This window comes from Magallana gigas, chromosome 6 (genome assembly GCF_963853765.1).
Source record: "Magallana gigas chromosome 6, xbMagGiga1.1, whole genome shotgun sequence".
Lineage (NCBI taxonomy): Eukaryota > Metazoa > Mollusca > Bivalvia > Ostreida > Ostreidae > Magallana > Magallana gigas.
Genome location: NC_088858.1, coordinates 52424968 through 52452483, shown reverse-complemented (window position 1 = coordinate 52452483; position 27516 = coordinate 52424968). Strand labels below are relative to the sequence as shown.

The following is a 27516-nucleotide window of genomic DNA, read 5'->3' as shown; positions in this document are numbered from 1 at the left end:
AAACATTGTAAATATGAACATTATTGATATTTCTCAGTTAAGGATGTTAAATAATTCACCTGTGAAGATGTCAATTTTTTCACCTCAAATATGCTAGATTTCTGCCGTTCAAATTGCACATCATTACATTGCCTGTCCAAAGAAGAGGGAACGTGCACGTTTAGAATTAGGCTTAAACAACAAAATGATTTATGAAAAATCTAAACACGTGTATAATAAAAAAAAATTATCTTTTTATTATTTTCTCATAACGCATGTTATGAGACATCTGGGGTGATGAGCATTAAAATTCTTAAGTGCTTAAGCATAATCAAAACGTTTACTTAGCAGATTGAAATTTGACTTAACATATTGCATAGTGTGTTACATGAAAATTTTCAACTCTCAAGCATATACTTAGCATATGCTTAAATCAAAGCATGGATCTTGCATGTCTTAAGTATTTAAACATGTTGCTTAAGTGTATGATAATAAGAAAACTGTCTACGAATTGTAAAAAAATCGGAAAGTTAATGCCGCTAAACTGTCAATATGCATCTTTGCAGACAGTTAAGAAATGTGTATTTCGAAATAATCTCAATTGCAATGTTTCCAACGACATTCTTAACGTCTTAAAATAATTTTATGTCATGTACATTTTGTCAGTCGGTGCGTGAAAGATTTTTTTTTAATCTAATCCCTTTCTTGGAACAGATGGAAGTTAAATGAAACTATGATAAAAACTTTGCGATTTTATACCCTTGTGATTTGATGAAAAATAGATTGTCTACGGACCTTTCCGTTTTTCCCGATTATGACAAAGAGCACACGGCGGGTGTGACCGGTCGGCAGAGGATGTTTACTCCTCCTTTGCACCTGATCCTACCTATATCATTCTAGAGGTCCGTGTTGCTCTGCTTTGAATTTGTATTTCGTTTTATGGATTTTTGAGATGGATGACACTTTGTTCTTGTCATTTCTCATCAATGACGGAATCAAGAATTCACATAGAATAAAAAATCTCCAGTTTTAATCATTTATATGTAGATTATAAAAAAAATACTAGTATGTTAAAGTGTCAGAAATTTTAATTTTTTTCACATAGATATTGTTTCGACAGCCGTCGTTAGTGTTCTGTCAAACAGAACAGGATTTGATATCTATTTACATGTTTTATATAAGATAAAAACACACAAATGCATTTAATATATACATATCAAAAACAACAGAAATTCAAGTTTTCCTTCGTCACAAGTCTCCACCACGGGCACGTAGAATGGGCCATCCTGAGTAAACGAACTGGAGATGAGTAGGAGTGGCATGGCGTGAAACTGAGTTCAATATAACCTTTGAGCAACAACAGCACGCCATACAATAGCACGAATTCACAGCGAATACGAACAATGCATAACGTTTAGAGTATCAAACTACTTAACAAATAATAAACACGTCTAAACGATTGGCAAATTACACGGTACATCACAGCAAAAAATAAATCTCTGTTTAACAGTTTTACCTCGTCAAACCAGTATATCAAAAAGTAACTAAAAATATTTAATATAAACTCCAAAGCAATGTATACAGGCTAATCCGTAATTAAATTACAAAGTATAAAATAGTAAAACTTACCCCTAATAGGAGAACGGGTTACTCAAACATTAGCTCTTTATATCTGTCATGAAGAAATCGTGTCCACTGTCTGCCATGTCTGCAATGCGGCAGTTTAATTAAGGTAATTTAACAATAGAAAAAGAACTGACCAATACTATAGCTGATACCGTGTCCTAGGTACACTACGAGTATAAAAAACGAGTTACATTTGAACATTTGAGAGGTTCCTTATAGAATATTAGTGCGTAAAAAAATGTAACAATAGAGACTGATTTGTGACACATATCACGTTTGTGTTTCAAGAAAGCATAATCTTTTTAAAACCATAATCAATCAATATTTACATGATAGTGAAAACTGAAGAGACTTTATTAACTTAAATAATTGCAATATGCTAAGTTTAGAATTACTAAGCATGTAGCTTAAAATTTTCATGCATTGAAAATTAAGATAAAATTATTCCTTAGAAAAAAGCATAAACTTAAGAAAAGTCTTAAAATGTTTATGCATACGATCCTCAGTTTCCTATACGTATATTGGGTCAAAGTTTAATTATTTGGAAAACTGTTTTGATTATGAACGTGCTTGTATTTAAAAAGTATTTTATCTATAAATGTTAATCATTAAGTTGCTTTTCATTATGCAAGGAAAACATCACGCTTAATATTCTTATTAACAAAACAAATCATTTTACAATCATGCTTAACTTAAATGAATTAAACAAGAAAACACATACATTTTATGTGTTTGTTTTGAAATTGAATGCTCTTAAAATGCTATACAAAAATCAGGACCGACAAATTAAAACGATACATATCCTTTCTATAGCTTTTTATTGAAGCGTTTAAATAAAAGCTTTCAAATTTATCCATGAAACAATGTTGCTTGAACTGGAATATTTATTCTCTATGATACAAAAGTAATAACTAATTTAGCAAGTCAAATTTATTAATGACATTTATAATTAAGTGCTCGTTTTATCCTTTCAAATCTCTCTGAAGTTTTCAAATTTCTTTTATCATTAAAAAAAAAACAACCCATAGACTTAGCATGAAAGCATATATGTAGCTTTCCTAAAGGAAATACATGAACTGTATCGTTCTCAATGACTTCGAAAAAAAATAATTCGAATAAATACTTCATATTACGGAACATTTTGTAAACGTTTATAGAGTCTTACGAGTCGCATTTAATTTCAATAATTTCAAGAAGAAATTATTTCGAACAAGTACTTCATATTACATTAAAGTCAAGTAAAACATTCAAAGAATCTTACGATACACGTTTTACTAATATTACAAACCAAACTCATTTTTACAAGAACATTTTTTAATTACATACAGATATATTGTAAAGCTGTGATAAATTACTTTATAATGTCCATTTGAATTGAATCCTTAAACATACAACAAACTATTAAAAATATGAAATTGATATATGGTTTTTGCTTAAACACTATTGGAGAAATGTGAACATATAATCTGAAGTTTTTTTATGCGATTCATCTTCTTATATACTAATTTTGTTTGAAAAGGCAGACCTGCTACCTTATTAAATCATTTTCATATAAAGCAGAACTAAAATAACTTTATCACTAAAAATACCTTTGAAAAATTAAAATGACCGCGTATTATACTGAATGATGAGCCTTTAGTTTCAATAATGCATTACATATGATTTAATATAAGCAAATGAAAATTTAATTTGTTTAATAATAGTGTTGATATCAGTAAAAAAGATTCAAAATCAAGTAAAATCAGTGATGAAAAAGTAGAATATCTTAAATAAGATAGCTAAAACATTTAACACTGAGGATTAAGATTCTGGTGAGTAGCAACCTATTATGAATCCTAAATCATATAAAGGATCAAATAGTTCTTGGTAACAGATATAGGGTGACAACATGACGAAAAAATATAATGACTAAAGATTAGAACTCGGCGATCAATCGAGTCAATGATACAAGCTGCAAAACTGTTAAAATAACAAATTCTTAATAAGATTTTTTAAAATCTTTTATCTACTGTGATTTTATATTCCACATTCACACAAAAAATATTTAATCTCATTTCTGATGTTTCCAAAACTAAAATATTATCAGAGTTTCAATGTAAACGCAAGTTGATTAACATATGACATTGTACACACGTACATGTACAAAAATGGTGTTCTATCTCTGTGATCATGTTTGCGCAATGTTAAATAACAATTCAACTATAATTGTAATTATATCAATATGCATAGTTCATTTTCACAATAAATATTTTTGAAAATTCAAATTTTATTATTGTCTATAAGTTACAAAAAGAATTATACCTGTATATTTATACATGTAGTGAGCTTAGATAAATGGTTCAAACAGAGACATAATTTCCTTGACAATGGTTAGTTTTAACTTAACCTCAGTAAACCAGCACCCCCTATAAACCGGCCCTTTTGTCCGGCCCAGAAGCCTGTCGGTTTAAAGAAATTTCACTAGTATATATTTCGCAATAATACATGCGTAAGAAAATTGTTCAATAATATAAAACAAAATTATAGGGAAAAAGACTGTGGTAAATGAACCAAAAGAGATATAACATGACGAAATATTTCTAAGAACTAAAAAGTTACGAACTTTTGCGTTTTTAAACCAACTACATCGCATACGCAAAAGTGGATTCCTTAAACGTATTATTTAGTTAAACATCATCATACTAATTGATAATAACCGACCATACTCTAACAAAATATATTTTATAATGAATTCAAGTAGCATAACCTTTTGCATGAGGAAATACCCTGACCAAAAAACAAAAACATGCCTATGTAAAGAAAACATGAATCATCAAAAATCTCCCATGGTAAAGATCTAAACTAACAATTATGTAATCAGCGTTTTACCGTGAAAATTGTACCATCCAAGTCAATTGCAAAATTCTTCTTATTTTAGGTAGCCAATCACATTCAGTTTAGCTTTTATCAGTAAAACCTCATGCATATTCTTTCCTGATTACGTCAACGATCTGGTGTGTATATATAGGCTGCAAAGTGTAGTAATTGTCACTAATCGTCCAGGTTCGTTCACCAAAAGACACTTCAAGGTAAGAACAGTGATAATTTTGATTCATCGTATAATCAAAAAACACTTATAATATCTTTAAAATCGTCTATTGATAAAGTATGAAAATCACATTACTAAACAAAAAAAGTACATAAACATGATTTATATTAAGAATTTACATTTTGGTACAGTATAAATTATTTTTCTTTTTGAAAATAAAGTACTTTTAAAAAAACAAAAAAACACGTCGATTATTGATCAAATCAATTATATTAAAGTTTACTACAGACTTTTGCTTGTTAAAAAATCACCAATTTGAAAAATTAAACTTTTCTTTCTAATATAAATACTTTTTGATTTAAATAAATATAAGCTACATTTCACATAAATCACTTCATTTTCTAATGCCAAAAATTTCAAGACCATCTATCTAAATAAAAATACTTTGGTTTATTGTTGATAACTGTTTGGTCAAAAAAATTTGAAATTGGTTAGTAATAACCAATGCAGAAAATTCCCCGAAGAGTAGAATAGATTACATTTTTGTGTGCAATGATACAATTGATTATGTAAAAAATATTGTTGTTCGAAAATTACCAGGTACTCATAAAAAAAACAAGCGGTTAAGTGACCACAGGTTAATAAAATGTAATTTAAATTTTAGTAATTTGGAGAGAGGTAAAGGATACTGGAAATTAAATATCTCGCATCTAGAAAACGAAGACTACAAACGCGGAATCTTAGAATTATTCAAAAACATAGATGACTCATTAGATCCAATATCAAAATGGGAATCTTTTAAAATAAAGGTTCGTGATTATTCCATTAATTACGCAAGACAGTCCAGAAACAATGTAAAATATAGAATAAAATTGATTGAGAAAAGGATAGATGATATAGAAAATTTACCTAGCGGAGATATTGATATGAATGAAAAAAGAAAACTTGAAAAGGAATTAGATTACATGTACAATGAAATAGCTAAAGGAGCGAAGATTAGATCTAAAACAAAATGGATTAACGAAGGTGAACGAAATACAAAATTCTTTTTAGGTTTGGAAAAGAAACATCAAGCTAACAATACAATATTAGAAATAAAAACCGATAACAAAACTGTAGCAAGTAATGGCGAAATTATAGAAGAAATGTGTCACTTTTATGAAAACTTATATACAAGTAAATCTATTAAAAATGATGATATGAATGCTTATTTAAATGACGTGGAATGTCCAAAACTTAGCAATAGTGAAAAAGAATTTTGCGACTCATTACCTACAATTGATGAATGCGCAGATGCAGTCAATAATTTGAAAAATAACAAATCCCCGGGTTTAGACGGTATACCGGCTGAATTTTATAAATGTTTTTGGAAAACAATTGGACCACTCTTTTATGAAGTTTTACTAAGTATTTTCGATAAACAGGAACTACCCTTTTCACAGCGGTTAGCTCTTATCACTCTTTTATTTAAGAAAGGGGACAAAAATAGCCTTAAAAATTACAGACCATTAAGTTTAACAAATACCGACTATAAAATTTTAGCTTTTGTCCTTGCCAAAAAATTACAAACAGTTATTGATAAACTGATTAGCAAGGAACAATCAGCATATATAAAAGGCCGCTTTATAGGCATAAATGCAAGATTAATCTTAGAAATCTATGAATACTGCATGGAAAACAATAATGAGGGTTTATTGCTATTTTTAGATTTTGAAAAAGCATTCGATTCAGTCGAGTGGAATTTCCTTTTTCGAGTTTTAAAACAATTTAATTTTGGGGAACATTTTATTTCATGGGTCAAAATTCTTTACACAAATCCAATTTTTAGAGTTAAGAACAGTGGATGGATTTCTAAAACTTGCAAAATGAAAAGAGGCATAAGACAAGGGTGTCCTATCTCAGCACTTCTATATCTGTTTGTCGCGGAAATATTGGCTTATAAATTAAAACACAATTCAGAAAGTCAAGGAATAAATATATCAAACATGGTAGACGATTTAAAAATTATACAACATGCGGATGATGTCACTTTAGCCTTGAAAAATATTTCTTCTTTAAATGTTGCAATAAGGACTGTAGAAGAATTCTGTAAACAAGCTGGATCAAAAGTTAATATAAACAAAACGCAGTGTATACTACTTGGTAGTTTAAAAGACAAATATAATAATATTATCGGCATTGATGTAACCAACGATGCTGTTAGATGTTTGGGTATTTACATTGGACATAGTAATAAATATCTCGTTTCGTAGCTCTTCAATAAAATAATTACACTGTAATCACACATTTGATGTACAAATGATGAAAATTGCTTTAAAGCTTTAAGAAGTATATCCTCTTCATTCCTCCAGATGATCCCTGCTGTCCTCCTTTGCCTCGTTGCTGGCGCTATTGCTCTGCCAGTCAACACTGACTACTATCCTAAATCTCAAGGATATGGAGGACGTAAAATTAATGGCGGTTTCATCGGCATCAACAACAACGGATTTGAAAGCAGCATCTTGGGGCTTAACGGTGGAAACTCTGCTGCTGCTGCTGCTGCTGCCGCAAGCGGCTTGAACTCCGCTGCCGCCGCCGCTGCAGCCGCCAATGCAGCTTCAACAGGTTTTAACAATGGATTTGATGCTGAATTTGGATTGTTTGGAGGAAACTCAGCTGCCACTGCTGCTGCCGCTGCTGCTGCATCATCTGCACAAAGGACATCATTCAATGGACTCCAAGGGCACTCAGAACATCATTTAATTGGCTCTAACTACGGACCATTCGTTCATCAGGTTCAACCCGTACAATTCCCAGTTGTTCAACAATTTGCAGGTCTGGGAGGTTCCGCTGCTGCTGCTGCCGCCGCCGCTGCTGGTCAGCAAAGTGCTGCCGCTGCTGCTGCCGCCGCTGCTGGTCAAAATGCTGCCGCTGCTGCTGCCGCCGCTGCTGGTAGAAACGCCGCCGCAGCTGCCGCCGCTGCAGCTGGACAAAATGCTGCCGCTGCTGCTGCTGCTGCCTCTGCATCTGGTGCTAACTTCGGATCTCATTCAGGAATTAGAGGTTCCCAGTTTGCTGGTCAGATTGGTGGTCAATTTGTTCAACCATCTCCCTACTACCCCAATGTTGTCGGACAAAACTCTGGATCTGCCGCCGCTGCTGCTGCTGCCGCTGCCTCTAACAATGCAGCTGCTGCCGCCGCCGCTTCAGCTTCTGCCAATGGATTTAATGGTGGAATTATTGGAGGATCAACCGGTGTCATTGGTTCAAGATTTGTACCAGGAAAGAAATATTAATATGAATTAACATTTCATTCGTTCGTGAAAAGTTTGGAGATATTTTTTTATTCGGTCTGTGATATGCATGTTTCTCTTATGTTGGTGAAAATGTGTATTTGTTATCATTTTTGTTATATTTATTGGTAATCTACATTCAATAAATATATTACAAATATGATTTCATTTCTTAAATAGCTTGCTCTTATCTACAATGTTGTAAATAGGAATAGTACCAGGAAATGATGAAAATGATTTTCACAGAAAGTATTATAATAATTTAACCTTTAATATATTGTTCTAAAACTGATATTTTGATTGACAAAGATTTATATACATCCGAATTGTAGAATGAAATACAGTTATACTTGTTTCACAAGCATTTCAGAAAAAATGGCATTACATTTACAATACTGTAAGTATTATGAAACATCTTTTTCATTCACATCTAGACGCTAAATAGTTTCAATAAAAATTTGCACCACTAAAAAGTTATAAAGTTTGATACCTTCGATTGATTTGTCTACTATTATTGAGAAATGAGATCAAAACGCAATGGTACAAATTATTGATAATAATAATTTTTATTGCTAGGGTGTTTTAACCGTAAGGAAAAAAACAATTCGACAAAATGTATACCAGAATCCTTTTGAGCAATCCATTGATCTTATTTGTTACCAAGTTTGTAACGAGGTGTGGTGGATGTGGGTGTTAGGGGAAGATAATAATGTGTCTCTAAATGTAAATTCTGATAACATTGATTTTGCGATGCTTTATTTTGGTTTTCTTATCAATAACAACAGTACTCTAAAACCTAAATCTATGTCTTATTATGCTAATCAATTTTGATAAAAGAAATCGATTCTGTTAACTGGAAATTCATTTTTGAAACTTTAGAATTTTTTGTTTTGGGAAATCAGGTAAACATTTTTAATACGATAATACATTTTATGCTTTACACAAATATTATCTTAACATGTTCATCCAGAGAAAGGATGTAGAAAAGGGAATACCATGTCTCAATATCTATTCATACTCTGTGCTGAAATTCTCGGTATCTTAATCCGAAAAAATGAGGATAAATAGGACATAGATTTAAATACGTAAGGATATAAAGCATTGTTGTGTGCAAACGATACTTTATTCAACACAGAATACCCCACCCAAATCTTTTTAAACATAAAAAGCAAGATAAAGAAATATCAGTTGTAACAAAAGTTGGATACCTTAAGGTGGCGTGGGACATCTGTCCATATTAATGTAGATTAAAGTACATTATAACTAAAGTACTTTCATTGGTTTGAAATTTTACAATATTCAGGTTTGCAAACTTTTTGTTTGAAGAAACACTGTTGTTTTCTTCTAAGCAAATGCTTTAGATAAAAGGGATTAATTGAACAATGAATCGTTACACTGGTTGGGTGAAATGACAAGTAAAGGACTGTGAAAACAACCTTATTTCGTTTGTAATACTACTTGTTAGGAGCACGTTCATGTTGTTTTTTATAAAATAATAATGAAATGTAAATAAACATTAAACAAAAGTCATTTTCAGTTCGTCATTTTTGTTTTTTTTTAATCAATTACAAATCTTGATGAATTTATTTCGTTCAGAGTAAAAACATTACTGCAATCCAATTTAAATGCGGAGAGAGAGAGAGAGAGAGAGAGAGAGAGAGAGAGAGAGAGAGAGAGAGAGAGAGAGAGAGAGAGAGAGAGAGAAAATCTGTATAATTTTGAAAGTGGTCGTTAATGTCTGCAATGAACTGCAATTTTTTACCACAAATATTTTCTAGTTGACAAAATGAAGATCAAAAGTGTTTGATTACTCATAACAACTCAAGAAAGGACTTGTCGAAATTTTTTGCCCAGGATTGGGATTTTCAATTTTTGAAAACAACGATCAGTCAACAGCATTGAGGACAATTGATAAAAGCAGACATTCAATTTTTAAAACACTTAAAACATTGCGTAATACAATAAATGCTTGTTAAAAACGTCGAGTTACAGTTTACAACAAGCAATTTTTTTCTGTTAATTGGTCTTAGATAAATTAATCTTTTATTTTAAGTTTGTTTATGGTGGTGATGGAACATCTGTTAGTATTAATGTGGATTAAGGAATTATACAATAAAGATTCTCTCACCGGTCTCGAATTTTCCTTTTTTCCAATATATAACGAAAAAGATGTTTTAAACAAAATTTAGGAAATGTAAAATCTTTAAAATCTTAGCGGGGTTTGAATTCATGGCTTACAGATCCGTAGTGAACCCTCTTAACCACTGCACTACTCATTTCCAATTTTGGGAGAGACACTATCTATAGAATTATACCTGATAATTTTTGTTGTTATTAATAAATATGTGTCACAACATGTAGGTGTCCAATTCTACCCCAAGCACGTTTGTTTAGGAAAAACTGTTACATATTTAGCAATTTTTTTTGATAAATTATTGATATTGAAGAATTTTTTGGATATTTTAAGCTGTCATCCTGTCTTGTAAATAAAACTATGAATTGATAGTTGAATAAAAATAATCAACGAAGCACCCGTAATATAAGGTATGGTGTTTTTCATTAAAAAAAGACTGCTTTTTTTCTTTTTTTAACTAAGTCAATGATGACCTATGCACCTCAGCAATATATAATCAAATTCTTTTTTAATCCTATTTCCAAATAGAACAGTAATTTATTATTTCTGATATAATATGGCACTTTTAATTTCTACATTGAAAAGAAATCATCGATGCAGATTATTTTATTGACCTGCTTCCAAACTCTAAAGTTTAATGTTTCATAGCCTTTATCAGAAGAGAGCAGAAGGATTAGAAAAGTTATGAGTTTATTTTTTACCATTCCACGTTAAAGATATACCAAAGGAACACTGTCAAAAAATTGATCACTTATTTTGAACAGAGTTGTTTTGAAACAATTTAACGGCATAATCAACAGTCTTTTGTTTTAACGGTTGAACATACAAAACATTAAATATGACCATTATTGATATTTCTCAGTCAAGGATGTTAAATAATTCACATGTGAAGATGTCAAAATTTTCACCTCAAATATGCTAGAGTTCTGCCGTTCAAATTGCACATCATTACATTGCCTGACGAAAGAAGACGGAACGTGCACGTTTAGAATTAGGATTTAACGACAAAATGATTTATTAAAAATCTAAACATGTGTATAATAAAAATCTTTCTCTTTTTATTATTTTCTTATAACGCATGTTATGAGACATCTGGGGTGATGTGCATTAAAATTCTTAAGTACTTAAGCATATTCAGAAATTTTACTTAGCAGATTGAAATTTGACTTAACATATGGCATAGTATGTTACATGAAAGTTTTCAACTCTCAAGCATATACTTAGCATATGCTAAAATCCAAGCATGAATCTTGCATGTCTTAAGTATTTAAGCATGTTGCTTAAGTGTATGAAATAAGAAAACTGTTTACAAATTGTGAAAATATCGGAAAGTTAATGCCCCTAAACTTTCAGTATGCATCTTTGCAGACAGTTTAGAAATGTGTATTTCGAAATAATCTCAAATGCATTGTTTTCTAACGACAATCTTAACGTCATAAAATAATTTTATGTCATGTACATTTTGTCAGTCCGTGCGGTTTTTTTTTCTATAATCCCTTTCTTGGAACAAATGGAAGTTAAATGAAACTATGATAAAAACTTAGCGATTTTATACCCTCGTGATTTGATAAGAAATAGATTGTCTACGGACCTTTCCGTTTTTCCCGATTATGACAAAGAGCACACGGTGGGTGTGACCGGTCAGCAGAGGATGTTTACTCCTCCTTTGCACATGATCCTACCTCTATCTTTCTAGAGGTCCGTGTTTCTCTGCTTTGAATTTGTATTTCGTTGTATGGATTTTTGAGATGGATGGCTGTTTGTTCTTGTCATTTCTCATTAATGACGGAATTAAGAACTCACATAGAATAATAAATCTCCAGTTTTTATAATTTATATGTTGATTATAAACAAAATACTAGTATGTTAAAGGGACATGGACACGATTTGAGATCAAAAAATGTATTTTTATTTTTTATGAATAAAATGGTTAACTTGTGCATTTTAAATGATTGACCAAAATATTGAATGTTAAAGTCAAGTTACAAGCGAGATACATAGGTGAGAATTGGTTGTTATGTAAACAAAGCTCGAGTCTTATAGTTGTTTACAAAAATGTAATGTAGAGAATTACCATTTCGTAGACAAAATGACATGCAAAAAACAATTTAAACTCATTCAATATCTTCATGAATACTATTTCCAACAAAAGAAAGATACATTTGAATGAAACTTACACCAATACAACACATTTGTAAAAAATGACATTTTCGAGCTTTGTTTACAAAACAAAGAATTATAAACTCTGTATCTTGCTTATAAATTGATATTTGACTTTCAAATTTTGACATAGCATTGTAAGTTTCTATATTTATGAGTATAAATGTTGAAAATGGGAAAATAAAATTTGAAAATTTTAAAACAAATCGTGTTCAAGTCCCTTTAAAGTGTGAGGAATTTTAACTTTTTTTCACATACATATTGTTACGACAGCCGTCGTTAGTGTTATGTCAAACAGAGCAAGATTTGATATCTATTTACATGTTTTATGTAAGATAAAAACACACAAATACATTTAATATATACATATCAAAAACAGCAAAAATTAAAGTTTTCCTTCGTCACAAGTCTCCACCACGGGCACGTAGAATTGGCAATCCTGAGGAAACGGACTGGAGATATGTAGGAGTGGCATGGCGTGAATCTGAATTCAATATAACCTTAAAGCAACAACAACACACCATACAATAGCACGAATTCACAGCGAATATGAACAATGTATAACGTTTAGAGTATCAAACTACTTAACTTATAATAAACACGTCTAAACGATGGGCAAAATACACGGTACATCTCAACAAAAGATACAAGTGTTCCATGCACTTATATCCTAAGATGGAGAACACACTCGACACGTGACCACACAGGAACACGCGAGAGCAAACATCTCTGTTCAACAGTTTTACCTCGTCCAACCAGTATATCAAAAAGTAACTAAAAATATTAAATATAAACTCCAAAGTTATGTATTAAGGCTAATCCATAAATAAATTACAAAGTATAAAATAGTACAACTTACCCCTAGTAGGAGAACGGGTTACTCAAACATTAGCTGCTTATACCTGTCATAAAAAATCTTTTCCAGTGTCTACCAGGTCTGCAATGTGGCAGTTTAATTAAGGTAATTTAACAATAGAAAAAGAACTGACCAATACTATAGCTGATACCGTGTCCTAGGTACACTACGAGTATAAAAAACGAGTTACATTTGAACATTTGAGAGGTTCCTTATAGAATATTAGTGCGTAAAAAAGTAACAATAGAGACTGATTTGTGACACATATCACGTTTGTGTTTCAATAAAGCATGATCTTTTTAAAACCATGATCAATCGATATTTACATGATAGTGAAAACTGAAGTGACTTTGTTTACCTAAATAATAGCGATATGCTAAGCTTAGAATTAGTAAGCTTATAGCTTAGAATTTTCATCCAATGAAAATTAAGATAAAATTATTCCTTAGAAAAAAGCATAAACTTTAGAAAAGTCTTAGAATGTTTATGCATACTTAGCAACATAACTGAATTAAACAAGAAAACACATACATTTTATGTGTCTGTTTTGAAATTGAATGCTCTTAAAATGCTACACAAAAATTTCGTTTCAGGACCGACAAATTAAAACGATACATTTCCATGTTCTAGCTTTTTATTGCAGCGTTTAAATAAAAGCTTTCAAATTTATCCATGAAAAACTGTTGTTTGAACTGGAATATTTATTCTCTATGATACAAAAGTAATAACTAATTTAGCAAGTCAAATTTATTAATGACATTTATTATTAAGTGCTCGTTTTATCCTTTCAAATCTCTCTGAAGTTTTCAAATTTCTTTTATCATTAAAAAAAACAACCCATAGACTTAGTATGAAAGCATATATGTAGCTTTCCTAAAGAAAATACATGAACTGTATCGTTTTCAATGACTTCGAAAAAAAATAATTCGAACAAATACTTCATATTACGGAACATTTTGTAAACGTTTATAGAATCTTACGAGTCGCATTTAATTTCAATAATTTCAAGAAGAAATTATTTCGAACAAGTACTTCATATTACATTAAAGTCAAGTAAAACATTCAAAGAATCTTACGATACACGTTTTACTAATATTACAAACCAAACTCATTTTTACAAGAACATTTTTTTAATTACATGCAGATAGATCGTAAAGCTGTGATAAATTACTTTATAATGTCCATTTGAATTAAACCCTTAAACTTACAACAAACTATTTAAAATATGAAATTGATATATGGTTTTTGCTTTAACACTATTAGAGAAATGTGAACATATAATCTGAAGTTTTTTTATGCGATTCATCTTCCTATATACTAATTTTGTTTGAAAACGCAGACCTGCTACCTTATTAAATCATTTTCATATAATTTAATTCTGGTTGTAACGCGGCATTTGATTGGATAGAAAAATTTAGTTAAATTTGTATAACCTGGTTTGCACGTCACAAGACACGTCACAATGCACCAACGTACTAATTCACTTGACGTTACGTTTGAATTTTGAACAAATTTATATCATTTTTAAAAGTAAAACGGACTCAATTTGTACAGCAAATTCCAGAAAATTAAATTATAAGGAATGAACTCAATAAGTTACACTCGTATAACCTGGGTTGGAGCAATTTACGCTTTTTTATAATCCGCTTAGCGGATTATAAAGCATAAATTGCCCCAACCCAGGTTATACGAGTATAACTTGGGTAGACATTGAGTTCATTTCTTAAATGAAGCAGAACAAAAATAACTTTATCACTAAAAATACCTTTGAAAAGTTAAAATGACCGCATATTATACTGAATGATGAGCCTTTAGTTTCAATAATGCATTACATATGAATTAATATTAGCAAATGATAATTTAATTTGTTTAATAATAGTGTTGATATCAGTAAAAACGATTCAAAATCAAGTAAAATCAGTGATGAAAAAGTAGAATATCTTAAATAAGATAGCTAAAACATTTAACACTAAGGATTAAGATTCTGGTGAGTAGCAACCTATTATGAATCCTAAATCATATAAAGGATCAAATAGTTCTTGGAAAAGATATAGGGTGACAACATGACGAAAAAATATTATGACTAAAGATTAGAACTCGGCGATCAATCGAGTCAATGATACAAGCTGCAAAACTGTTTAAATAACAAATTCTTGATAAGATTTTTTAAAATCTTTTATCTACTGTGATTTTATATTCCACATTCACACAAAAAATATTTTAATCTCATTTCAGATGTTTCCAAACGTAAAATATTATCAGAGTTTCAATGTAAACGCAAGTTGATATAAGCGGCCTTTCAAAGGAAATTTAACATATGACATTGTACACACGTACATGTACAAAAATGGTGTTCTATCTTTGTGATCATGTTTGCGCAATGCTTTTACAATTCAACTGTAATTGTAATTATATCAATATGCATAGTTTATTTTCACAATAAATATTTTTGAAAATTCAAATTTTATTATTGTCTATAAGTTACAAAAAGAATTATACCTGTATATTTATACATGTATTGAGTTTAGATAAATGGTTCAAACAGAGACATAATTTCCTTGACAATGGTTAATTCTAACTTAACCTCAGTAAACCAGCACCCCCTATAAACCGGCCCTTTTGTCCGGCCCGGAAGCCTGTCGGTTTAAAGAAATTTCAATAGTATATATTTCGCAATAATACATGCGTAATATTCTAGCTTATTTAGTCAATGAACATTTATTAAAGCAAACCAATAAATGACAACATTAAAATGAGAGAGAAAGAGAGAAAAAAGATAAAGAAAGCAAAACATATTCCAGTTCAAGTTAACAGTAAAGTTGAGTTAGGAAATTGTTCAATAATATAAAACAAAATTTTAGGGGAAAAGACTGTGGTAAATTAACCAAAAGAGATATAACACGACGAAATATTTCTAAGAATTAAAAAGTTACGAACTTTTGCGTTTTTAAACCAACTACATCACATACGCAAAAGTGGATTCCTTAAACGTATTATTTAGTTAAACATCATCATACTAATTGATAATAACCGACCATACTCTAACAAAATATTTTTTATAATGAATTCAAGTAGCATAACTTTTTGCATGAGGAAATACCCTGACTGAAAGACAAAGCATGCCTATGTAAAGAAAACATGAATCATCAAAAATCTCCCATGGTAAAGATCTAAACTAACAATTATGTAATCAGCGTTTTACCGTGAAAATTGTACCATCCAAGTCAATTGCAAATTTCTTCTTATTTTAGGTAGCCAATCACATTCAGTTTAGCTTTTATCAGTAAAACCTCATGCATATTCTTTCCTGATTACGTCAACGATCTGGTGTGTATATATAGGCTGCAAAGTGTAGTAATTGTCACTAATCGTCCAGGTTCGTTCACCAAAAGACACTTCAAGGTAAGAACAGTGATAATTTTAATTCATCGTATAATCAAAAAACACTTATAATATCTTTAAAATCGTCTAATGATAAAGTATGAAAATCACATTACTAAACAAAAATAGTACATGTACATGATTTATATTAAGAATTTACATTTTGGTACAGCATAAATTATTTTTCTTTTTGAAAATAAAGTACTTTTAAAAAAAAAACAAAAAAACACGTCGATTATTGATCAAATCAATTATTTTAAAGTTTACTACAAACTTGTGCTTGTTAAAAAATCACCAATTTGAAAAATTAAACTTTTCTTTCTAATATAAATACTTTTTGATTTAAATAAATATAAGCTTTATTTCAAATAAATCACTTCATTTTATAATGCCAAAAATTTCAAAACCATCTATCTAAATAAAAAAACTTTGGTTTATTGTTGATAACTGTTTGGTCAAAAAAATTTGAAATTGGTTAGTAATAAATATCTCGTCTCGCAGCTCTTCAATAAAATAATTACACTGTAATCACACATTTGATGTACAAATGATGAAAATTGCTTTAAGGCTTTAAGAAGTATATCCTCTTCATTCCTCCAGATGATCCCTGCTGTTGTCCTCCTTTGCCTCGTTGCTGGCGCTATCGCTCTGCCAGTCAACACTGACTACTATCCTAAATCTCAAGGATATGGAGGACGTAAAATTAATGGCGGTTTCATCGGCATCAACAACAACGGATTTGAAAGCAGCATCTTGGGGCTTAACGGTGGAAATTCTGCTGCTGCTGCTGCTGCTGCCGCAAGCGGCTTGAACTCCGCTGCCGCCGCCGCTGCAGCCTCCAATGCAGCTTCAACAGGTTTTAACAATGGATTTGATGCTGAATTTGGATTGTTTGGAGGAAACTCAGCTGCTGCTGCTGCTGCCGCTGCTGCTGCATCATCTGCACAAAGGACATCATTCAATGGACTCCAAGGGCACTCAGAACAGCATTTAATTGGCTCTAACTACGGACCATTCGTTCATCAGGTTCAACCCGTACAATTCCAAGCTGTTCAACAATTTCCAGGTCTGGGAAGTTCCGCTGCTGCTGCTGCTGCCGCCGCCGCTGCTGGTCAGCAAAGTGCAGCCGCTGCTGCTTCCGCCGCTGCTGGTCAAAATGCTGCCGCTGCTGCTGCCGCCGCTGCTGGTAGAAACGCCGCCGCAGCTGCCGCCGCTGCAGCTGGACAAAATGCTGTCGCTGCTGCTGCTGCCTCTGCATCTGGTGCTAACTTCGGATCTCATTTAGGAATTAGAGGTTCCCAGTTTGCTGGTCAGATTGGTGGTCAATTTGTTCAACCATCTCCCTACTACCCCAATGTTGTCGGACAAAACTCTGGATCTGCCGCCGCTGCTGCTGCTGTCGCTGCCTCTAACAATGCAGCTGCTGCCGCCGCCGCTTCAGCTTCTGCCAATGGATTTAATGGTGGAATTATTGGAGGATCAACCGGTGTCATTGGTTCAAGATTTGTACCAGGAAAGAAATATTAATATGAATTAACATTTCATTCGTTCGTGAAAAGTTTGGAGATATATTTTTTTTCGGTCTGTGATATGCATGTTTCTCTTATGTCGGTGAAAATGTGTATTTATCATCATTTTTGTTATATTTATTGGTAATCTACATTCAATAAATATATTTTACAAATATGATTTCGTTTCTTAAATAGCTTGCTCTTACATGTATCTACAATGTTGTAAATAATAATAGTACCAGGAAATGATTAAATTGATTTTCACAGAAAGTACTATAATAATTTAACCTTAAATATATTGCTCTAAAACTGATATATTAATTGACAAAGACTAATATACACCCGAATTGTAGAATGAAATACAGCTCTACTTTATTAACGATTTGCCTTCTCTCCTAAGAGTCCAGTCATAAAAATGCAGATCATATACTGGTAAATAACGAATAATTAAGTACCAGTCCATATTAAATTCAGACAAAAGGTGATACATGAAGGTTCTCAGATTATGATGATATTTCACATACTGGTTTTTTATGGTCCAAATATAGTGTATGTAAAATAAAAATTAAATTCATGAAACGTTACTATGGAAATCAGTTAAAGATAGTTCCCTTAGCAACGGAGCTGAATTTGCTCTATGGTTTTGGTATACTATCACCATTTCAGATGTTAAAATTTAATCTTTAAGAATCAATTTGATTAAACAAAATCTGATATCTTAAAGACATTATATTATATACTATAATCATCACCAAAATAGATTAAATAGATAAAGGAATTTATTTCTACCGATCCTCAAAAGATAGGTCATTTTCAAATTTTGCTTAATCAGCGTTTTAAGCAGTTTTTAGTCAATTTTAATTTAGTAAAGCAAAAAAAGTCAGATAAATATGCATGGTAGGTATATTCAAAATGAATATATAGGAGATGAAATAATTATATCTACTTTTATTTCCATGGGCTCTTTCTTTTATATGCCCGTTGCTAGGCAACAAAAAATGGTTGTTTTTATACTGAAAATACAAACAAATCCCTTTAAGAACACAAATTTTAGAAGTTTTATTGCATAAATCAGATAAATGTTATGAAAAGATTTTTTTTCCACCAATTATAATATTTGTAGGAAACAAGGTTGTGTTGTGTCCTTGACCCAAGGTCATGTGGACAAGTTCAAGGTCACTTAAATAAAAAGTGTCTGATCCATATATTTCTTTTGGAGTAACATGATGATTAGGAATTTCTATATCACACAAAAACTGTTGATGGGCCGAGGTGTGACAAGACCTTGACTCAAGGTCATTTAGATAAGTTCAAGGTCACTTGAAGAAAACGTGCATTATTAGTGCCCAGTGAATAGAAACTGGGGGAGTTTTCACTTCATACAATTTGTCAAAGATTGCAAAAGATCTGAATGTGTGTCATCATCTTGACCCAGGGTCATTTAGGCAAGTTCAAGGTCATTTGTTTTAAACTATGCATAATATTTTCTTAGGGAAATGTATCAATACTATGTCACAATACCTCTAATATCATGATATAATAGAATCGCGAAAATGTGAATTTTGCTAAATTGCCCTTTTTTTCATTTTCTTTAACTACCAGTGGTTTGTCAGACCATTTACTGTCTGTTTTTTGACATTTGAACAATTTGTTTAACTTAGCACACCTGAATAGACCAATAGGTAATTGATATGCAGGTGATGGTAAGAATGTGATATCTGTTCAATACCTTACATTTGGGCGCTTTCAATCATGAGCCAAATATTAAAATTTTGAACACATCGATCACTAAATCATGCAGAGCAATTGTCTTACAAGATTTTCAGTTCATTTTTATATATTTCTTGAAATAATTTGCAATTAAGGAGAAAACCTTATCTAATCCATTAGGCACTGTATTTTTTTTAATAACCTATGTACATTTTTTGTTTGACATGAATCTAATTATATTATTATACCTGTGATTGAGCTATTTAATCCTATTAAAGAAAATATGAAAAACATATTAAATTGAGCTTCCATATTTAATTGTTCTTCAGGAGAATTTCAGCAAGTAGGAACTATGAGGATGATATTCATATGAAAATACATGGGGTTCAACATATCAGCATGGTTTTTGGTCAAAGTATCAATTATGTATTAATTTTACATGTCCATTGTATTTAAATTACTACCCAGTGGTGTATTGGTCAACCGATGCAATCATTATCAGACAATAATTGTACTTATTATCGTACATAATATCTGAAGAGACTGTTCATGTAGATTATTCGTTAAAAATGGAGTTTTGCTCACCCCTCATCCCATTACACACAATCTTGTACATCAATTCAATTACAATGATACCATGTTATCATAAAACAAGAATGAATTAACAGGGCTGGATGGTTGAGGTCATTGTAAGATAGTATTCACTGGTATTCTTAAAGGGCAGAGCTCTTTATAAAGATATAAAAAAAATACTGACGTTCACCAGCTGAAATTTAATGATCTTCTTTAGCTTAGCACGTCATATCTAGAAATTAAAGGTTACTAAGAGCTGATGAGTAATGTGTTAACCACCCAGCTTTCTTTTAAAATCTACAGATAATGTCACAATAAAAACACTTTGCATAAGTTATATACATGTATGTATCAAACAATTTCAGTCCTTGTCACAAAATGAGTAATGTTTCTATCTCAGTCAATTATGTTCATCCTACTGAAATTCTGCAGCTGTTTCGGCCTTAGCAATGTTCAAAAGAACTGCATCCAAATCATCATCACTGATATCTGTGGAGGATGTTTTTTTCAATGCAGAAAGTCTTGTAAAAAAAGATGAGATTTGACCAACAGCCAAATATTGGTTTGCACTGAATCTTTTTTCTCCATTTTCATTTTTAGCAACTCTCATGTTTTTAGCGACAACTGATGGATGTACCTTTGCTCAACAACTCTCTCCTTGCAAGAATATATCACTAAGATATGATTTCAAGTAATCTGAGAATCTAGCACTTTTCCTCTCTTTTTTCAAAGCCCAACCCATATCAGACTGCACACACACTTGCTCAGTGACCCCTTCTCCGGTTTTAGAGTATTTCAGAGTATCTTCTGATAGTGTACAACATGCATCCATCCATCTCATTTTTATATCATCATAAGATGACCTTGCTTGGAGCTGGTAAGTGTGATTGCCGATTAAGCAATGGTTTTGCATCTCACTGTATCTTGTGAAGATCTGGGTACATCCTGCTTCAGGACAATTAAAAGCATGATCATCTGAAGAATCAACAACATCATTGCTCTCTTTGGGGTTTTGAATGTGCCCAACTGATCCAGATTTCAAAACAAAATCAGATATAATTTCTAATTCTGCCAGGTCCTATAATTAAAACATGCAGTGGTTAGTCATGTATTTGAAAGATTTCCTTAATGTTTGAATTGCATTAATTAAAACTGTAAGAGTAGTTGAACTGGTTTGACTTCTAAAGCTTGATGTCATTATAAACATTTCAGTGTACTGTAATAAAACAATCTGTGTGCTTAGTGCTGCACATACATTGTTACACTTACATTGTTTTCATGTTCAATAGGCAACTGCTTGCCTATGCCAATATTGAAGGCCCTCCAAGTTGTTAGATGCTTTGGTTCAAACTTGACATTTGAAATCTTGGTTACGCCCTTTATTGGGCACTTAGCTGTAGAAGGAGGAAATCCCTGAAGCTTAACATGTGCTGCTTGACATCCAGTTGTTCCTTCATAAAGGTCTATGGCAGACTTCATGTTGGCTGCTGTAAGGATCTTATATCCTGATGCAACAACTTTGCTAAACTTCCCTCTCATGTGGGCTATTTTAGCATAACAGTAGGACTTCCCACTTTGGGCCTCACTGTAATCGTAGCGGTCTATGAACACTCCTGAAATGAATTATATATATAAATATAAATATATATATATATATAGTATTCATGGTAAAGAAAGTAAACTTTTGACTGCATGATGCCTTGCTTCAATAAAGGTCTCTCTCTCTCTCTCTCTCTCTCTCTCTCTCTCTCTCTCTCTCTCTCTCTCTCTCTCTCTCTCTCTCTCTCTCTCTCTCTGCCTGTCTTACTCATAAAATTAATTCATCTACAAAGCATTTACTATACTTAATCCATTTGCTGTGTCAGTTATTAGGTTACAAATGCATATATATTTTTAATATATGACTTGGAGGATAAATAAAAATTATTTACCAGTGCGCTTACTGATGCCTGGTATGGCAAGCCAATGGATTGCCGCAATGGTAGCACCCGGCATTATCACTCCGAATAAATGCCCTTGTTGTACTGGGAAGTTGCAGTTTCACATGATGAAGTGTGTCTTCCAAAAGACAGGCAATCGCTAACCAGTCTTGACGCACTCCATCCAACATGTGATCGAATGTTCTATGCTAAAAAACAAAAAAACTTAACATGAGTTTGTAATGCATTAAAAGATTAAGTAGACCTAAAATTCTTTATATAACAATGTGTATTTTTATGCTGCATGCATGATTTCATAATGCATCACTACATTGTAAGTCATTTTATATTGATTTGCAAATGTACATTGTACATGACTTTTATTCAGATTGAACTGATTGTGTGTGCATGCTTATTAACCCATTGGCAAGGCTGCTTGGAAAGTAAAAATACAACTTGTTGTCAAACAATATCATTTAATCCATCACAAATTATGAGAGATCCTATAGCCATAGAATTACCACATTAAATTGTTCTTACTAATCTCACCTTTATATTTGAGTTTTCATCCTTGTAAATGCACACAGACACGTGCCAATTTATGCCCTTCTGGCCATACCAGTCGCTCTGTTTTTCTCTAAATGTAATTGGTAAGAATTTCATGGCCCAGTCCATAATAATAAGAATATCACCAGGCTGGAGATCTTTCAGTGTGTGTGTCCTAGCAGTATCCTGATTGATAGTTCTAATTATGTGGCTTTTCCATTGAAGAACCTTTGTTACCGCTGCATCAATATCCATAAACAATTCTTCTCTGGTGTTGGGGGAAAGATCTGTCAAATAAATCATTATTTTAAAATCAAACTCAATCGAAAAAAATTCAATATTTTTAGTATACACTCAGTGCCATGTTTCACTTTCAAATCTTATCAAATTGATAAGAATTATTCATTAATAGCAAATTACCTGCGAGATTGATCAGGATTTCCTTCAAATTTAAAACTGCTTTTGGAAGTAATTGGCAGCGGTCGCAACCAACATCATGTTGGTGGTCAGTACATGCTTGCTGGAACTTAATGTCAAGCGGATCACTTAGAGCATGGTTAATGCAATGATCACTGCAGTGGTCAGTCTGCATTGAAAGAGAAAAAATAATTGATTTAAATTAAATTACCTCAGTAAAGCAAGTCCATTATGAATAACAAAAATGGATCAAATCTGATATTATATTTTATTTAAAAAAGTCCAATTAAACTTGCCACTTAATTTTACATTGATAAAGTGTAACAGTCATATTGAATATGACAGCAATAAAACATTTATTTTAATACATTGCAATTAAATACCTGTTTCAAATGCATTCTAAAATCTGTTTTAATATAAATTCTACTGGATGCCAAGGATTCTTTGCATTCCTTCAGTTCCATTAGCAATAATCCATCTGTTATGTACTTTTCCACATCTACAATACAGTACATAATGAAGTCATAATACATGTTGTAATGTAATTATATTACCGATAATCACCGTAAGAGTAGAGGATATGAATGTCTTTACTGTTTGAAACACACTTTTGGTTATGAGAATTTGTTACAGATACATGTGCATTTAGCATTCCCTTGATTGGTGACATTTCCATCACATACCGTAAGTGTAAAAAGTCAATATCAAAGAACTATGGTATAAATTCTACAGGGAGCTGAGGAGAATTTAGCAATTTAATCAATATACACATATTGTCTTTCATGAAAAATAAACTTTACAAACCTGCAACTACTGATAGAAGCACATCATATGAGCTCTCTCCATCTGCTGTTATATTGTCCAGACCCTTCAGATTTGTGCGCCTTGAAGCGGGACAAACTCGAAGAATATGGAACAATGTAGACCTAGACAGAGGAATAAACTCTGTCTCCTCACAATATGCCAGATAGAGTTTGATCAGAGTTGAGTGCCAGACTGTTCTGACCACCTCTGGAATGGACACAATGCTGCCATCCTCTAGTCTCATCTCTTTAGTACCAACAGAGGAAACCTGTTTAATATAAGTTATATATACTAGTTAGGTCTTGCACTTTTTTGCTCTGCTACACATGTAATATCAATATTTAATTACACAATTTAAAGTATTATGAGTTCATGCATAAATGAAATTGCAAAAATACAACTGCACATGTTTTATTGTTTAATTACTGTAAACCAATTATTATTCCAATAAATTTTTTTTGAGGGGGGGGGGGAATGACCTCTTTAATCCCCGCAAACAAGTAGTCACATTTTTTTCACAGGCATGTTTGGCCGGTAACTGTATTCTAATAAGTATATATTAATAAAAGTTTAAACTTGTTTAAATGGTAACATACCACTTTATGCAATCATTGGAACTCAGGAATATTTATCACACAAGGATATAATACTTGGTTTATAGTACATTTATTTGATCATCGTTCATGATCTGAATTATTTTAATTGAAATACATGAAATACATGAAATACATGAAATACATGTTATAATTATATTTTCATATTTTATTGAATAGCACTTAAGGAGTTCAATTGAAATGAATATATTAATTAATCATTTTGCCAATGGTTTTGGTTAGAGAGAATCATGGTTATTTTTGCAGACACAGAGAGCTGCCATACACAAAGTGAAATCATGAGTGAAACCTTAATTTGCATGACCTGATACAGATTTATCATTACATTGAGGTACATAATTGCAAAGAACTGCATGATACATACAAAACAATTAATAGATACCTGATGAAATGCTGGATTGAAGATAAAATCCAGTGCATGGTCCAATTTCATGAGATCAATTTTCTTATGAAATACTGGTTTCTGTTTAGGAACCTCAGCACCTGTAATAAATGGATTAAATGTAATTAACAAAGCTAATTCTCAACATGTTTTTACTCAAAAGTTATTTGGGCACAAAATGAAGCAATCAAATTAAGGAATTAAAAAATCTAGAAATATTTATCATTATTCTAGCTAATAATGAATTACACTTATAATGTTCTTAAAGCACACATTGCCATGAATATAACACACACATTCAATACATGTGCAAGTCATAAAGTGATGACAGTGAATTACTATACCTTCAGAATGTTCAACAGCATGTTTCCTTGCCTCATTTATAGCATGCATGGTGACTGAGGGAATGATCTGCTGAAGCTGTTTTTTTGTATGAGAGCAAGCAATCATGGACAACAGTCGTTTCTTAACAGCCTTGTCTGTGCTTTCACAGTACAGTTTAACAACAAGTTGATCAAGTTTGCTAGAGCTTGTTTCTTGCTGCTGCTCTGGCTCGTGAATGAGCTTTAACAATTCATTTCCCTGTCCTGGAGCTATACCTAAAATAAATAAAAAACTGTAAATATGGAGCACAAATATAATATACGAGAGACAAAGAGAAACAGAGAGACAAATATCGGGTCATTGTAAGATAGAGATATACATGTACTACTACTAGTATGGATTTTATATATAAATGAATAAAAATTTTGAGAGAAAGAAAAAGAGACAAAGAAAGACAGATCTAAAGTCACCATAAGATAGAGAGATACTACTACTATTTCAGAGAGAGAGAGAGATAGTCCTATTAGAGAGTCTACGAGAGAGAGATAGAGAGAGGGAGGGGGAGAGAGAGAGAGTCTTCATAGAGCATGATATAATTAACTGTGTTACAAAAAAGAAATAAAACATACTCTCAAGAACTAAATTGACTGCTTCTGTGGCTTTTCTTTTAAGCAATCTTGTAGTGGAGGGCTTAAAGCTGTCCAGCCTCTGATGTACTTTGAATTTAAGTGGGCGTCATCTTCCCATGTCCAAGCAAAGTTACAGCCTTATTGAAAATATCTAGAGTGTTGTTATTTTCTTCACTCCAAGATGAGGATTGTGATGATGGTTGAGAACCAAGAAGCTGTCAAAATTAAGAAAATCAGTTTTCCAACCAAAAATCTATAACTAGAGCTATATTTTTACTACAACTTATTTACTGAATAAGTGTAATTTAGTCAACATTGTTAACAAATTTTAAACAGTTGCATATATATATATTAACTTGATTTAAACTAACATCCATTTACCTGGTAGGGTTTATCATAAATATGTTGTTAGTACATGTCAAGTGAATATTGCCCGATAAAAATTAAACAAGTAATTTATGTCATACATTTTATTCATATAATAAATTATCAGTGTTTTGATAGTAAAAGTTAATTAAATGATGAGTTGATTTTGCAATGCTTTATAAGTACACCACAACCAAAGTTGTAATCAGTTCAAGTATAGTCATCACAGATACTTACACCCACTGAATCTTCATCAGAAAATATCTCCAGGTGATCATCAGTTTTCCAAATTTCATCTTTTTTCTTCCTGTATAAAAATAAAACTTTCAATTAAAATGCACAATTATTTTATCAATCAGGTTCTAATTAAAATAATGAAATACTTATTCAAAAATAAGGAAAGCTGATTATCTTTATATGCATATTATTTATTGTCAGTGATTTAACCAAATTACACATACAGTGATATAGGATAAAATAAATCATCATTGATGATTTTAAAATAAAAATATCAATGTGTACCATATCTACATTACTTTCCTTAGTGTCCTCAATCTTTATTGGTGTCAATACATCTGGATGTGTACACTTTGATGGTAACTGTAAAATATAATAATTAACAACTACATGTAAAACTTAATGTATCCAAAGCAATTTAATCTAATTTAACCACATTCAAACTATAAATGAAATAATTGCATATATATATATATATATATATATATATCCATTCCTCTTATATTACTGTGTCAACTTTTCATATCTTACTTCATTCTCAATTTTGTTCGAATTTTCCATCTCCTTGTACAATTCAAATCTACATCTCCGACAAATGCCTGGACAGTAAAAGAAGACTTTGAAGTTAATTTAATCGCAAGATTTGCTTATTAAATTTAAGGTTAAAAAAAAATTTAAAAAGATATAAGTCAATGTAAATATATATTGAGAGCATATTACAGCATTTTCTGAAATAACAACAATATTTACATAACACTATACATCTATAATTAATCTTAACACAATCTGCACAAATTAATCTTGAAAGCCCTTCATTTAATTTAGTGAAAACAATTTTTAAAATTGAGAGTTTAAAAAAATAGACCCCCTGGGGGATTTGATCCTGGTAATATTAAAAGAACATCACTTTTTTTTTTAAAATTGAGAGTGAATTATCCTGAAACTAACCTGATCCAACAGGCACTAACTCTCCTTTGTGCTCAAGGATGAATCTAGACATTTGTGGTGTCACTGGCCGTTCCATCTTTCCATTGTGAGAATGGTCTGG

The 27516-nt window shown here is 31.6% G+C and overlaps 2 protein-coding genes across 3 annotated transcripts; both read left to right on the top strand.

Annotated features, from left to right (window-relative positions):
- The first annotated feature begins 4517 nt into the window (after positions 1 to 4517).
- Positions 4518 to 8006, top strand: LOC117688783 (spidroin-1-like). 2 transcript variants are annotated; one of them, XM_066088435.1, is made up of 3 exons: positions 4518 to 4673; positions 6985 to 7117; positions 7166 to 8006. In XM_066088435.1, the coding sequence occupies exons 2-3, from the start codon at positions 6985 to 6987 to the stop codon at positions 7906 to 7908; spliced, it is 876 nt and encodes a 291-aa protein (XP_065944507.1). In that variant the 5' UTR covers positions 4518 to 4673; the 3' UTR covers positions 7909 to 8006. The 2 variants fall into 2 exon arrangements, with proteins under 2 accessions (XP_065944507.1, XP_065944506.1); XM_066088434.1 differs by having other exon boundaries at positions 6985 to 8005.
- Positions 8007 to 16311: 8305 nt separating this feature from the next.
- Positions 16312 to 18122, top strand: LOC117688785 (antifreeze protein Maxi-like). The gene is made up of 2 exons (XM_066088433.1): positions 16312 to 16457; positions 17037 to 18122. The coding sequence occupies exon 2, from the start codon at positions 17037 to 17039 to the stop codon at positions 17961 to 17963; it is 927 nt and encodes a 308-aa protein (XP_065944505.1). The 5' UTR covers positions 16312 to 16457; the 3' UTR covers positions 17964 to 18122.
- The last annotated feature ends 9394 nt before the right edge of the window (positions 18123 to 27516 follow it).

Bases quoted from the DNA above. Each gene is read 5' to 3' on its own strand.
- LOC117688783 (XM_066088434.1), top strand. From the start codon at position 6,985: ATGATCCCTGCTGTCCTCCTTTGCCTCGTTGCTGGCGCTATTGCTCTG.
- LOC117688785 (XM_066088433.1), top strand. From the start codon at position 17,037: ATGATCCCTGCTGTTGTCCTCCTTTGCCTCGTTGCTGGCGCTATCGCT.